Source organism: Myiozetetes cayanensis, unplaced genomic scaffold (genome assembly GCF_022539395.1).
Source record: "Myiozetetes cayanensis isolate MyiCay16 unplaced genomic scaffold, myiCay2020 scf29, whole genome shotgun sequence".
Lineage (NCBI taxonomy): Eukaryota > Metazoa > Chordata > Aves > Passeriformes > Tyrannidae > Myiozetetes > Myiozetetes cayanensis.
In genome coordinates this window covers 6,739,485-6,752,904 of record NW_026087510.1, presented here as the reverse complement: position 1 = coordinate 6,752,904, position 13,420 = coordinate 6,739,485, and the positions used below count along the sequence as shown (strand labels likewise).

Genomic DNA, 13,420 nt, shown 5'->3' with positions numbered 1-13,420 from the left:
AGGGATATGAGAGATGTGGGTATGGGATGAGGGAATGGGATGCTTATGGGGCATGCAGGCAGGGGATAGTGAAGGGTCCTGTGCATCCTCGGTGGCGCGGCCGGGGGCACGCTGACCCTACAGATCAGAGTCAACTACACCCCAAAGCAAATACGCTCTATATTGGGTGTTGATCATGCCCACGTGAAATTGGGTCAGGAGCAAATCCATGCCGTCCTGGGGACTGACACCGGCTGCCACACGCTAACTGCCTTGGCACACGGGAGGAAACTCAAGACAAGTCACCTCTGATATTTATAAACATCGGCGCGAGCCCAAAACCCGTTAGCACGAACACTGGCTGTGTGCGCATCCCGACTCCCAAAGGTGCTGCCTGGGGGTAGTCAGGCCATCTTCTCAACACACTGTTTTTTCCTCTACATTTTAGGAGAAGGGTAAGGAATTTTCCATGCTCTCCCCCCTGGCATGGCACCGAGCTTGTGCTGCTGGAAGATGAGCCAAAACAGTTGCTGCTTTTCCTATTGTGATGGGATGGGGGCCAAGGACAGCGCACACCCGGAGAGGGCGTCTTGGCCCTGTGTCGATGGGGCTGCACACAGCACAGCCAGTGCCGTGCTTACAAGCAGGAACCATTTTTTTGTGTCTCTTCTTGTTTTTTGCCTTGCTTTGAGAAGTGAGGCATCAGTTTTCTGCAACAGAAATGAGCAGTGCTTGATGCAGCATGTGAAAAACAACCTGGCTCCATGTTGTTGTTGTCATTTGAAGCACCAGGGAGGGCAGTGGGAAAGGAAATAGGATAAAGGGGATCCTAGGTGCTGACTGTGCACATGGGAAACAGCCCCATACGCTGCAAGGAAACTCCCAGAAGGAATCTACCTGATTCCCTACCAAAAAGGTCTATTTTTTTTTTTTTAACCTGGAAAGTTGTAAGGTCTTTTGGCAACCAACCTGCTGCTAAGGGCAAAGGGAGGACATCCAAAATGAATGTGTTCTGGGAGATGCCGTTATTTGGGAAGGGGGTTAATTATAGCGAGGCAGGGGAGGGATGCTTTCTGTGCCAGGGTAGGGCACTCTGTGTGGCAGCAGAGGAGAGGAAGCGATTCATTTCAGCTGCCCTCACCACCCAGCCCCGCTCTGACATGTTTACAGCCAGAGGTGGTGATGACAAACCCGCTCTGCTTGGGTCACCGTGTCCCCCTGCTCTGGTTGCCTGTTGCCCTTTGATCTTTGGCACAGTCCAGGCCCCAGAATTCACCAGCCAAAGGGGGTTTAAGCCCCACAGCTATGTCAGGTTTGTGAGCCAAACCACGTTGCTGCTCTACATCTGTGGGATGTTTTTGGGTGCAGGCATCATTGAGCTGCATGGCCAGGCTCCCACCAGCTGCCCCAGGATGCTCAACCAGTCTAGGAAATAAAAGGAAAGGGGGAAGCAGCCACTATTTGCTCAGCCACCTTGAACCCCCTGCTTGGGCTTGGGTCTCTCAGCCCTGCACAGTCAGTTCCTTGCTGTGCTGACTGCCCTGTCGCAGCCTCCTCCTCCTCCTCCTTGTTCTCACCCTACAGCACATGGTTTTCAAATACACCCGGAACGGCAAAGCTTGGCCTCCAGCCATACAGCTCCAGACAGGGAGGGCAAGTACTTTGGGATTTATGGACTGGTGCTGGGCCAGCACAGCTCCATGACCAGATGACGGCCGGAGCCATTCCCACCTGGTGACACAGCACTTTGCACCGATCCTCAAACCCCCAGCGTGAAGCTGGAGGGGCTCTCTGTGCCAGCCCTGAGCACAAACTCACCGCCAGTGGCATTTATCAGGGCTTTCAGCACTGAAAGACAACACTGTTCTCGGTTAAACTGCTCCCGATATAGCGTGGGAGGAGCTGGTGCTCTGCCCTGCTCCAGCCTGGCTTTGTGGGCTGAAAGGCTCCACCTGGGACTACCTGGCCATTAATTTCCCCAAACCCCACAGCAAACCTTTCCTGAGCACAGTGGCCTTTGCAAGAGGCATAAGGAGCTCCTTGTGCTCCCCATAGCAGTGCTGCTGAAAGGCTGGGAAGTACCAGAGCAGAAACATGGCAGAAGCCAACTGCTGGGAGCTCTTTGGACAGGGATGGTGTTTGCTCACAGAGGGAACAAATGACCTCACATTTGCTGCACCATCGCTTCCCACAGTAATGCCGAGCAATGGTGCAGTGGTGCAGTGCCAACCCGTGCCTAAATCTGTGCTTTACTGTAAGAGGAACTGAGGCTGCCCGGGCAAGGCAGAGGCAGAACTGCAGAGGGTCCAGCTCTCTGTTGGGCAAAGGGTGACAAAGGCAGCCCAAACGTTAACCCTGTGCCTAAGAGAAGGATGGAAGGGGAGTGCCACGTACCAGTGTGTGTCTGCCGGTGTGTCTCCAGGGCATCTTCCTTCGAGAACTGGGCGCCGCACTGATCGCAGACCAGGGCTTTGGCACCCGCTGGGGAGAGAAAGAGGAGAGGAGGGTTATTTAGGAGACAGATGGACACCCACCTGAACCTGCACGGGGACATTTGCTGAGGTCACCAGCAGCATGAACACCACAGGACTGGTGCCATGGAGGGGTTTCACGTTTAGTGTCCCCTGTGCAGACACCAAAAGCAGCACCTCACTTAGCCCTGCACTCCCATTCCTTGCACGTCACAGTAAAATACAGAGTTGCTTGCCAGGAAAAAATTAAATTTATTTATTTATTTATCTTTTAAAAAAATCATTAAACATCAATGCGTTTCATTAGCACTGTAACTGATCCAATTGCAATTGGTTTCCTGCCCCTTCCCATCACGGCTGCTGTTTCCAGTGCCCAAGGACGGACCTGATCAGGGATGTGGCTGGAATGCTTCAACTGACTGAGGAAAAACCCAGGATTCCCAACAGCACACAAGGACCTTTCAGATGAAACCAGATTAACAACACACACAACATTCAACAGCATCTCTGTGGGACAAAGCTGAGGCCCTATTTCTTAGGTTTCGAGGTTTGATTCATCTGTTGTGAAGAGCTAAATGTGACAGAGCAGCCTTCAAGGCAGGGGTACCACCCCACAGAACTCTTTGCCGCACATTTTCAGGGGTCCAGACTGTGTCTCTCACCCCCTTCCCACCCCTCGAGCCCTCTGTCCCACTGTCAGGGTGGGATTTGGGGAAAGGTATGTAGAGAAAGCAATAGAGAGAGGTATCATGACATGCATTCAAAAGAGAATTCCTTTGCCTTTAAATTGTCTCAGTAAAGGCTGGCTTGCAGGCAGAAATATTTGGCAGTGGCGAAATTAAAAGTGATAAATTTTCTCGCCAAGCGCTGATCGATAATAGAGGTCTCATCTGTTAATCAATATGACAGTCTGCCTGTTTACTGTGCATATGTTGTTCCCCACCGCCCTCGCTGCGATGTCAAGTTTGCATTCAAAACAACCTGAGTGTGCCTGGGCCGTGTGGCTGCTCCAAAGGGGCAAACACACCCAAACCTTAGGGCACCATGAGAAGGTGGTGGGCAACTCCCCCTCACCTGCTGCTGGCCAGGGGACCACTGTGCCCAGGATGCTTTAAGGGATAGCCAAGATGCAGGTGCTGACAGTGGTCCCTTCCCTCACCTGTGGCAGGGAGAGGAGCATGGCCATGAAGATCCTGGAATGAGGAGAAGCTGCCAGGCAGGAGAGGGTCGGATCAATAGGGCAGCGGCGTGGGCTGCCCTCCGCTCGGCACACGGTGCGGGCGATGCGCAGCCGGCAGTTGCCAAGGCAATGGCTCTCCATCGCCACTCGAAGCTCTGCCGGCCCCACCACGTCAAAGTGTGATCCATGAGGATACAGCAACCCATGATTAGTGAGGATATGGCAAGCCATGGCAGCAACAGGTCCTCCCAGGGCAGGGCAACTGCCGGCACGTGCTCCTTCCCTGTGGCCATGGGCACGTACTCCTTCCCTGTGGCCATGCACCGGTGATGCCAGGGGTCCTGTGCCCAGGGGGGTTCTCGCTGCATCCACGGGCTGAGATGCACCAGGGCCCTGCTAAACACAGGCTTTGCTTTATCACCCCCCACTTCCACGTGGGGCGAGGCGGGGAGGACGGACATGCCGGTGCTCTCCGCAAGCTGTGGCCGGAGGGGCCACAGAGCCCCAGGGAGGCACAGCCAGGAGAGGCAAAGGCGGCCAGCATCTGGCTGGGGGGCGGGAGGGGGAGGAAAAATTCCTGGCGAGGCGAAAATAAACAGGGCGAACGCCGGGAGGAGCTGGGCGCGCTGGCTTACATAAGGAAGCACAGTGTGTACCAAAACAGCGGACCCAAAAAAAGCCGGAGCTGTCAGAACAATGAGTACAGACGCGGGGCATTTACAGCAGGCGCTGCCGTACAGTTTTATTTACAGTACCTCTTATCAGCGCGGGAACAGCACGCCGCCTGCCAATTTCCAAAGGCCAGGACTGCGTGTTCTTTCCCTCAAGTAGATGTGTACTCCAGGCGAGGGGAATTTTTTTCTGTCTCTCTTTTTTTTTTTTTTCTCATCAGCAAAACAAAAACTGATACGGAGCCAGAATTCCTGTAATGTACACACGCCGGCGGGGAGGGGGAGGAGGAGGAGGAGGGCGGCGATTGAATATGTAAATAGTTCAAGGTTAATTTTACTATGTGAGTCACCGGGAAAAATGTCATCCAACATCTGAGCTTATTATAACAGGGCTCAGAAAAAACCCACCACGGTTCGCTGTTTGTTATGAAAGGGAGTAGGACACGTTGGAAAGCGGAGCTCGTGGCAGGGCTCTCTTCTCCCCCTCTCGCCTTCCTCCCCGCTTTAAACAGAAACCATCAGCCCCTCCGAACGCACGCGCGGGTTTGGAGAGTATATTTAGCCAGCGCCTCATATCGCCTACAGTGTATAGATATCTCCGGATGATCTTCCCGATGGGACGGGACAGGACTCCGCGTGCTGCCAAGTATCGGCTGCATTTCGGCGCGAGCCTCGCTGTTGGCACCAACCCCCCTGCCGTACATTTATATCCTGCAAGCAAATTTATGGTCCCTACCTAATAAAGGTCCCTGCTGCAAACGGGTGAGGAGCCTCCGCTTGCTCCATCCCATGCAATCTGTGCAGTCATTGCTGCCCCATGCCCACTCGGAGCTGCCCAGATCTGTGGTGCCCCCAGCAAAGCCACAAGGAGGGGCAGATCTCAGGCTGGACTTGATCTTGAAGGTCTTTTCCAACTTAAAGATTCCATGACTCTATTATTTAAGTTCCTCTCCAAGAAATGGAAGGGAACAGTCTGATCCTGGCTGGGCCAGGCAGTGCTGCCAGGGTATACAGTGGCTCTCGGGAGCGGGATGCCCCACGGATCGTGGTGAGCATCCCTGTGGGTGAGGCAAGGGCTGCAGCTCCCTCCCCACCAACCAGGCTTAGCTCAGTGGGTTGGACAACAGAGCTCATCTCATTTCAGCCACCATCACCCCAACAGTCCCTCCCAGAGCCCATCACTTAATGACTTTATTGGGGAAGAGAAACTTCCGTGGGGCTGGAGGCTGAGCGGCTGTGGGAGAGGCACTCTGAACTCTAGCCCAGGAAAAGAGAAGGAATAAAGCAAAAAGAGAGGTCACCAGCATCCTCTGAATGAGAAGGAGGAGGATGGGTAAGGGAGGAAGAAGATGGGAAATTGGTGAGATCAGTGGTGGTGGGGATCCAGCCCTTCCCCACCACCATTTCAGCTTGATGGTCCCGCTGGTACGATGTGACATCTCCTCCCCCAGCAGAGGGGATTAATAAAAATTTGGGATTATATATTATTAACAGCCTGTAATTGGTGAGAAGGTGAAGATGGGGGGAAATATGGATTAAAAAAAAAAAGCTAAGTAAATTTATGCACTGCCGTCGCTTTACTACCTAATTAATTCAGTAATTTCAAAAACAATTTTATTTATGTTCCGTTTACCACATCAGAAGTGCAAAGAAAAAAAGCATCAAACCACAGTGATGCTAAAATAATACCTCAAGGCATCTATTTTTAATCAGGGAAAAAAAAAGAAGAGCCGGCCCTGGTTTCTATACAATCTCTGCCGGGCAGACCACCAACTCGGGGAGCGCAGCAGCCGAGCCCTCTGCGAGTGCCTTCCTGGCTGCCGAAAACAGAGCTTGTCAAAAAAAAACCAAATCCATAATGGCCTGAGGCTCCTCTCCAATCTATTTTCTGCTCAGCTGGTTTTAAATGAAGTTATTATGAGTCATTAAAACACCCGCAAGCCTGTGGAAGTCAGCCAATTACAATTTTAAATTTAGCCTGTTCTCTACCCCATTCTCTTGTTTTCTGCTTTTGCCCACATCAAGCTGCTTTTGGGTTTTTATTATTGCCATTATTATTATTATCACTATTATAATAATAATTATTATTATTATTATTTCCCTTTCCCCCTGTTTCACCCAAGTGGAAGAGACAGTCGTGAAAACCTCTGCACTAAAAAAATACAGCAGAGAAACCCAAGAAGGGCTGAAAAAAGAAGGAGCTGCAGAGCAGGCCCAAAGAGCCAGCTTCAGTTCCTGCTTCCCAAAGTGCCATCGAAAGGCAATAATTGAATATCAGAAAAAGCACGAGTGTTACAGGGTGAGGAGGGACTGCAAGCTGGAGTGACAGAGGCTCCACTGGGAAGGATGCTGTAGCATCACCTCACGGGCTGTCCTGGTGAGCCTTGGGAAAGCCCCTGGAATGACAGAACAGGGTCTTGGGGGTCGGTGAGGTAGCAGTCACAGGCAACACCATCACCCAACCTTGGTAAACCAGTGCCACCGACTCCCACACCACGTGGAACAGGTGGAGCACGGGGTATTTTAATTTTAAAAATAATAATAAAAATGCAAATTTTTAGCTTGGGAGCCAAAACCGGCAGGTTTTTACATAATCCCCCCTTTCTGCCACCCTGCCAGCACTGCTCTCTCCAGCAGCCTTCTCTCCATAGGGAAAAAATGACAGACCCCATCCCCGGCAGCCCCGCACGGCGAGCGAGCACGGCGCGTACTGCACAGCCCATAAAACTCCAAACAGCCTCCAGACACTCCTGCAATCGTCCTCCATCAAAACACTTTGTCTTGCATACAGAAATGCGGCGGGGCGCCGCACGGAATACCAAATCAGCCCGTGACGGTGCGGGGAGGCGGCTCCTTGGCAACCGGGGGGGCTTCGCCACCGCCACCGCTCGACAGGAAACAAAATCTGTCAAGCCTGTTGGGCAAATGATAAACATTAGTGGTATTAAAAAAAAAAACAACACAAAAGCTGTGTAAAGGGCTGGTGAGTGCGCGGGGAGGGGTGGGCAGGGGTGGGGGCGCTCCTGCCCCATTTACCCCCTCAGCCCAAGGGAGGGGGGTCCGCAGCACCACGACCTTGGGGGAAGTTTGGGAAGTTTCCCCCCTCCAGCAGAAAGCAGGTGAGTGGTGATGGCTGCAGACATAAGGAGGGAACAAGACAGATGGATGGACATTGGATGTGTCGGGCACGGGGAGCTCCACAGTGCGAGGGGTCCTGGAGCCCCTCTCTGCGCCCCACCTTCAATAATGTCAATAATGTCAATAACAAGGGACAGTCAAATGAGGGGAGTGGAGAGAGGTGGCGGTGGGTGAAAATAAACATATTTCATCAGGTAAGGGCAGGGGGAGCAGGCAGCTGGCTCTGACCCAGCAGCCAGGTCCAGGAACCCGGCCAAAACAGGAGCTAGAAAGCAAACCATATTCTTCTGGTCTCAGCTCAAGCTCTCAAGGCAGAGAGGATGGGAAGGGGGGGGGGAGGGGGCGAGAGAAATGTATTTTTCATCAGCCAGTGTATAATTTATAAACAGCATTAAACAGTTTTTGTTTTCTTTCTTCCTCTCCCCCGTGTGCGCGGCTTGGCCGGCAGTCAAGCCTGCATTAATTTCTGCTGTGGGTACAGTGTGTTCTTGGATGCACATCTGCGGATGATCATAAACGCGGGAACGCTGGCAGAACATCCAGACCTGCCGGCAGGCCGCTGACATCACCCGGGACCGAGCGCGGGACGCCGGCCAGCCGGGGCGGGGGGGCGGAGGCCTCCCCGGGGAGCCGCCGTGGGTACTGGCCGGGGGCAAGGGGGCCAGAGCCGCCGTCACCCCCGCCTCCACCCTGTACGTCCCACCTGGGGGAGACACGCAATGTTTCATGGAGGTGGATGACCTGGGGTGAGTCCCCTCCCGTAACATCGGGCAGGGAGAGCTGAGGGTGGGATTCACCCTTCCCTCCTGCCTGAGGTGCCACCCTACCAGCACGCTGGACCACACTTGCCCAGCAGCCCCTGCTCCTTCGACAGCATGTCCATCACCCACTGGGATGTTGGGGCTTCTGTCTGCTCCTCCTGATGACGCAGGAGCATATTTGGGTGGGAAGGGAGGGCGTGGGCCAACAGGGCAGGGGTCTGCAGGGCTGCTGCCTGCACACTACCCATGCTGCCATAAGCATCCGCATGCATTGCTGGTTATTCCCAGTGTTCCCAGCCCACAGTAGAGAAGGGCTGCACAGCCATCTCCATGGCAGAGATTTCTGCTGGATAGAGAGGCAAAGTGAGAGGGGGCAGGCAGAAACCCACCTTCCTCCCTGTCCTGGGGAACACACCAAGCTGACAGCAGGTGCTGAGTAACCGGCACCCCAGGCTGTGAATGAGCACCCACTGAGCACCAGTTCTGGAGAGGCCATGGCTGAGGGAGTGGTGGTGCTGGGACTAGCCTCCTCAGTCAAACCAATGGTGCTCCTCAACCACAGCACCAATGAGGCAGGTCTCCCATCTCTCCTTCCCTGGCAATTCGCTTTTCTGGGAGCGGGGTAACTCTCAGTATCATCCTTAGAGGTGTCTGAGAGCTCAGCCGCCAGCAGCACGGGCAGCACGTAGGGAAAGGTTTTACATGGTATTAAAGGCTTTACATTTACGCTTTATATTGAGAGTCAACATGCACCTGCGAGGCTGGTGCAATAACAGTTCTGTGTGCCCACCCTGCTGCAGAGCACCACACCCCCCAGGGTCGGTCCCTAAATGTTCCTCAATTGGGAACCTTTACCACAACTCATCAGCTCTTGGATAGGGAAGCTGGAGATGTCAACCCCCTCAAACCCTTCGACACCACAGCTGGAGGTGGGTGCCAGGGGACACAAGCCATCCCACCACAATGATCTCCTAAGGGGTAAACTCCCAACTAAACACATTATCCATTAGTGCAGATGCAAGCTGCCTTTGGAGCTGAAAACAAGCCCTGTGCTGCTGCTCCGGCACAACCTCGCTGCATCCCGGGCTGGCGGCGGGGGGAGGTGAGGGAAGAGGTGCAAAGGTCTCCTGCTTTAATAAATAACAGCACTGGAATTTGCAGCGGCTGTTTGTGAGTGAGAGGCAGAGCTCTCCCCCACCCTCGCTGGAGTCACCAAAAAAAAAAAAAAAAAAAAAAAAAAAATTAATCCTGCGCAATGACAAGCTTGGCTCGGTGTTCACTGTACATACTGTACCCACAAAGCTGGCTGCCTGCCAGGGACGGGCTGCGAGCCAACACGACCATAACAAACACGAGCCGCGTGCACCAGCGCTGTGGGGAACCAGAATCCTGCACCCCAGCACTGGGGGGAACAGCATCCTGCATCCCAGCACTGGGGGGTAGCATCCTGCACCCCAGCACTGGGGGGGAACAGCATCCTGCACCCCAGCACTGTGGGGGGGCAGCATCCTGGGGACCTCTCCCAGCAACCAGCTACTGTCCGTGGGCACCCTGAGGAGCCAGTGGTTGTCCCAAAAATGGTGGGATGGGGATGAGGTCAGGGCTAGGTTCAACACCCCAAAAAGCAGAAAGCAGCACCTGGCCAGAAGGAGCATGGGGGCAGTAGCCCCCACCACATGAACAAGGGGTAGTGGAGAAAAAAAAGGGAAAAAGGGTAGAAAATAGATAAAAGTGTACAAAACCATATAAAATATAATAGAGCTTCCCTGACATGCTACCTGCAGGTAGAGCTGTGGTTGCAGTACCTGTCACCCCCCAGCTATCTGTCCTTGGAGTGGGGAGGACTCCCAGCTGTGTTTGAGTGCAGGAGTCTGGGGGCCATGCCCAGTTCTCCTCATCTGACTCCCAGCTATGCCAGGGGCTGCACCTCCAAGGGAAAGGCTGGAGCTGCCATCCACTTGCAGAGCACAAGTCTTCCCTTCACTGCAGCACTCAAGCCCTTCCCTATCTATTTGATTAAAGGCCTTGCAGCCTGTGAACCCGCTACTCAGATTCATTAGGCAGAGAATGCCTAATTCCACGGTTTTGCTAACAAACCTGCAGCGGGGACCTGTACACAAGAGCACGGCACTGGGACATGGGTGCCAAGGTGGAGGCGGTGCTCACACTGTGAGCAGGGTTGACCACGAGCAGCTGCGTGGCATGTAGAGTTTGTTATTCTGAGCTGCTTAGCCTGGAAAATATTTCCACAATTAAGGACTTGAAAACAAACTCCAAAAAAGAATATTTAAATAAATCAAATTACTGGGTACTGGAGAACAAGTTTGCAACATGCTGCCCAGGGAAGGGTGCAGCCAGCTCCGCATGCCTGCTCCAGACAAGACATGTGAGCTGAGCGGTCGCAGCACCCCTGAGTGGACGTGGAGAGCAACCCAGCACCCCCCTCCCAACCCACCTGAGTGAGCCAGTAAGTGCATTCGCAGCCGCAAGCTGTCCAGGAACCGCTTCCCGCACAGCTCGCATCCATACGTCTTCATCCCGCTGTGCAGCTTCCTAGGGGAGAACAGAGTGGGGTTAGTCCTGTGCCGGAGGGAACTGACCCGAAACAACGCCGAGAAACCGCCCCATGCTTCCCGCAGCCCACGTATCACCCTAAGTCAGTTCTGGCTTGAGAAGCCCTGCAGGGAAGGCATGGACGGGGCAGGTCCTGTGTGACTTCCCAGCACTGAGGAGACAACCCTCTCCAGGTCAATTTTTGTCATTGTTGCTGTTGTTTGAGTCTTTTGATAAACCTGATAAATCTGAAATCTGGAGTTCAGGCAAAGTCTCTGTTGGCAAACTCCTTCCCCATGCCCTGAGCACTTTTGAAAAAGGGCAATGTATGCCAAAAAAAACCCAACCACTTTAAGAGGTTGTTTGTGTGCATTTCTAACCAAATCCCAATTTCCATCCAAATTCAGCGCGACACAAATCATAAGCAACAAACGCAACCACCAGCTCGCAAACAGGAAATTTGCCACTCACTGTTTCCTGGCAGCCCCAGGTACGCACTGAGCTACGCCCAGGCAGCATTGCACAACCTCTGACCGCGTCGCCCACCCCGCAGCACGCTGTGGGGTTGAGCATCCCCCACATCCTGGGGACCAGTGGGGCCCCTCCGCCCAGGGCACTGGCCATGGCAGCAGGTGCCAGGCTCGGCTGCAGTGACCACTCCCTGCATTATCACCCAGTCTTTGCTGCGAAGACATTGATGCTCCATCTTTGGGTAGCCAAGGCTGGAGCTCTCCACCAAATGGAATGACCTTAAACAGGTAGCATTAAAGGAGAACTGTCCAAGTCTACAACACCAACGAATCCAGTTTAATCTAATCTCACTCCCAAGCCATCACTGCCACCCCATGGCAGCCCCTCCAGACCCATTCTCCCTCCCCTTTGGGGCCAGCCATTGCTCAGCTCCCACTGTGCTGCACAGGAGTACCCTGAGGCTCGCTCCCCACAACAGCCTCTGCTGCTCTGGGCGTGTGGAGGGATGCAAAGCCTGGAACATGTGGAATGGGGGCTTGGTGCTTTATTTCACCACCTCAGCTGGTGACAAACAGACTCTTTGCAAAGCCACCCAGCTCTGCACTTGACAGCCATGCTGGTCAACGTCCCCAGGCCCCAAACACAAGGGCTGCTCCCTCCCAGCCCTCGGTCACTGCGAGCCGCTTGGACCCGTGGCTGGGGAGGACTCACAACAGCAGCACGTGCAAAATTTCAACATCAGATGCTGTAAACAGAGAAGTATTTGTGTGTGTTGAGGAGTAACAGCCCATCACTGTGTGCCGACCTCTGATCACAGCCACCATTTATCACCACTCTGCAGCAGGACAAGCGTATTTCTATTGCCTTATTGCCAAAGACAAAACAGGAACGGTCCTGTCCAGGGCTAGATGTGGACCCTCCCATGGGAGGGCTCAGCACCGGCTGTGCAGGCTGCGAGAACCATGTGTCTGTGCTGGGGGGAGGTTCAGCTTTGTCTGAGCTTTACTTCCCCTGAAGTGTAAGTTTTATTGGCACGAAGCTCCTGCTGCTCTGAGTCCAAGCACGATCACCCCTCACAGCTGCAGAGAGTCTCGAGCTCCAAATCTACCCCTGACACATGGGGCACAGGGGCCTGTTCCCTAACTGCCAGCCCTGCATCCCACCTCCCAGGATGCTAAATGGCAGCACAGGAAAAGTAGGAGCAGGAGGAGACCCTGTGATGTTCAGCAGTGAGTGACTGCTGTATAGCAGGAAGGAAAGGAGCAGGAGTTGGTTTCAACTCTCAACTTTGCTGTATAATGTAATTATTAATCAGGCTTGTCCTGAATTCACTGTGTCATAGCGGAGGATTAGGAGTCATGCACGAATTCAGGCCAAGAAGGTTTACAATCCAAAGGATTTATCCGCCTTGCAAAAATAAATAAAACACCAGCCTCCTGACAGGGCTCTGCTGCCAATGAGCAGCTCAATAAGTGACAACCTTCTCATTTTGCATTTTTAATTTGAGACATGCCTGTCACACTCCCTGGCTCGGGCTGCGCTTGCTCCTTCACTTAACATCGCGTTAAAGCCACTTTGTTATGAAGAGCATGGCATCCCCAGGGCCCACGCTGCCCTCTCTGAGGCCAGAATGCCTTTTCACTGAATTAAAGTCCAATTAGTTAATTAGTTTGAGCAAAACATGAAGGTTTGGGGTTTTTTTAAGTGAGTCTCAAGAAACAGAGAAGTGGAAGGACAAGTTTCCTTTCCCCGCATCACCAAAGCCTATGGCAAACCCAACACAACTTCTTCTCCCACCTTCCCCAACACAGAGTGGGGAAACAAAGCCACAAAGCCCCCCAGCCCTGCTGGTGCCAGGGCACCCTGGAGATCCACACCTGCCACTGCCCAGGGCGCTGCGGCGTCCCCGAGTCACGTCCCCTCCACATTGTTTTGAGGGGGCGCTGGGGTGCTCGATGAGTAATTTAGCTGCAATATCTCTATCAACAAATTTCAGCGGTAACAAAAGTTTTCTGTTTGGCGCCTGCTTCTAGGACGATCTTATCGCTCGCCATCTTGCACAGTCCCTTTCAACAAGGTCTTAAAGCGCTTTATCTGCTCTGTTTCCCGGTAGCGAAATATGATTGAAATGTTCTATTTCTGCTCGCCGGATTAAGGAGATGTTGCAAAACGGCACAAAAACCTGGCAGATGTAAG

At 53.4% G+C, this 13,420-nt stretch overlaps 1 protein-coding gene across 4 annotated transcripts in view; it reads right to left on the bottom strand.

Moving 5' to 3' along the window:
* The window catches only part of ZBTB16 (zinc finger and BTB domain containing 16), a 54,046-nt gene that overhangs the window by 16,950 nt on the left and 23,676 nt on the right, over positions 1 to 13,420 (bottom strand). For all 4 annotated transcript variants that reach the window (XM_050322819.1, XM_050322817.1, XM_050322818.1 and 1 more), the window contains 2 exons: positions 10,656 to 10,753; positions 2,374 to 2,460 (listed from right to left, as the gene is read on the bottom strand). In XM_050322819.1, coding sequence (XP_050178776.1) covers positions 2,374 to 2,460; positions 10,656 to 10,753 — 185 coding nt within the window. The remainder of the gene's footprint in view (positions 1 to 2,373; positions 2,461 to 10,655; positions 10,754 to 13,420) is intronic.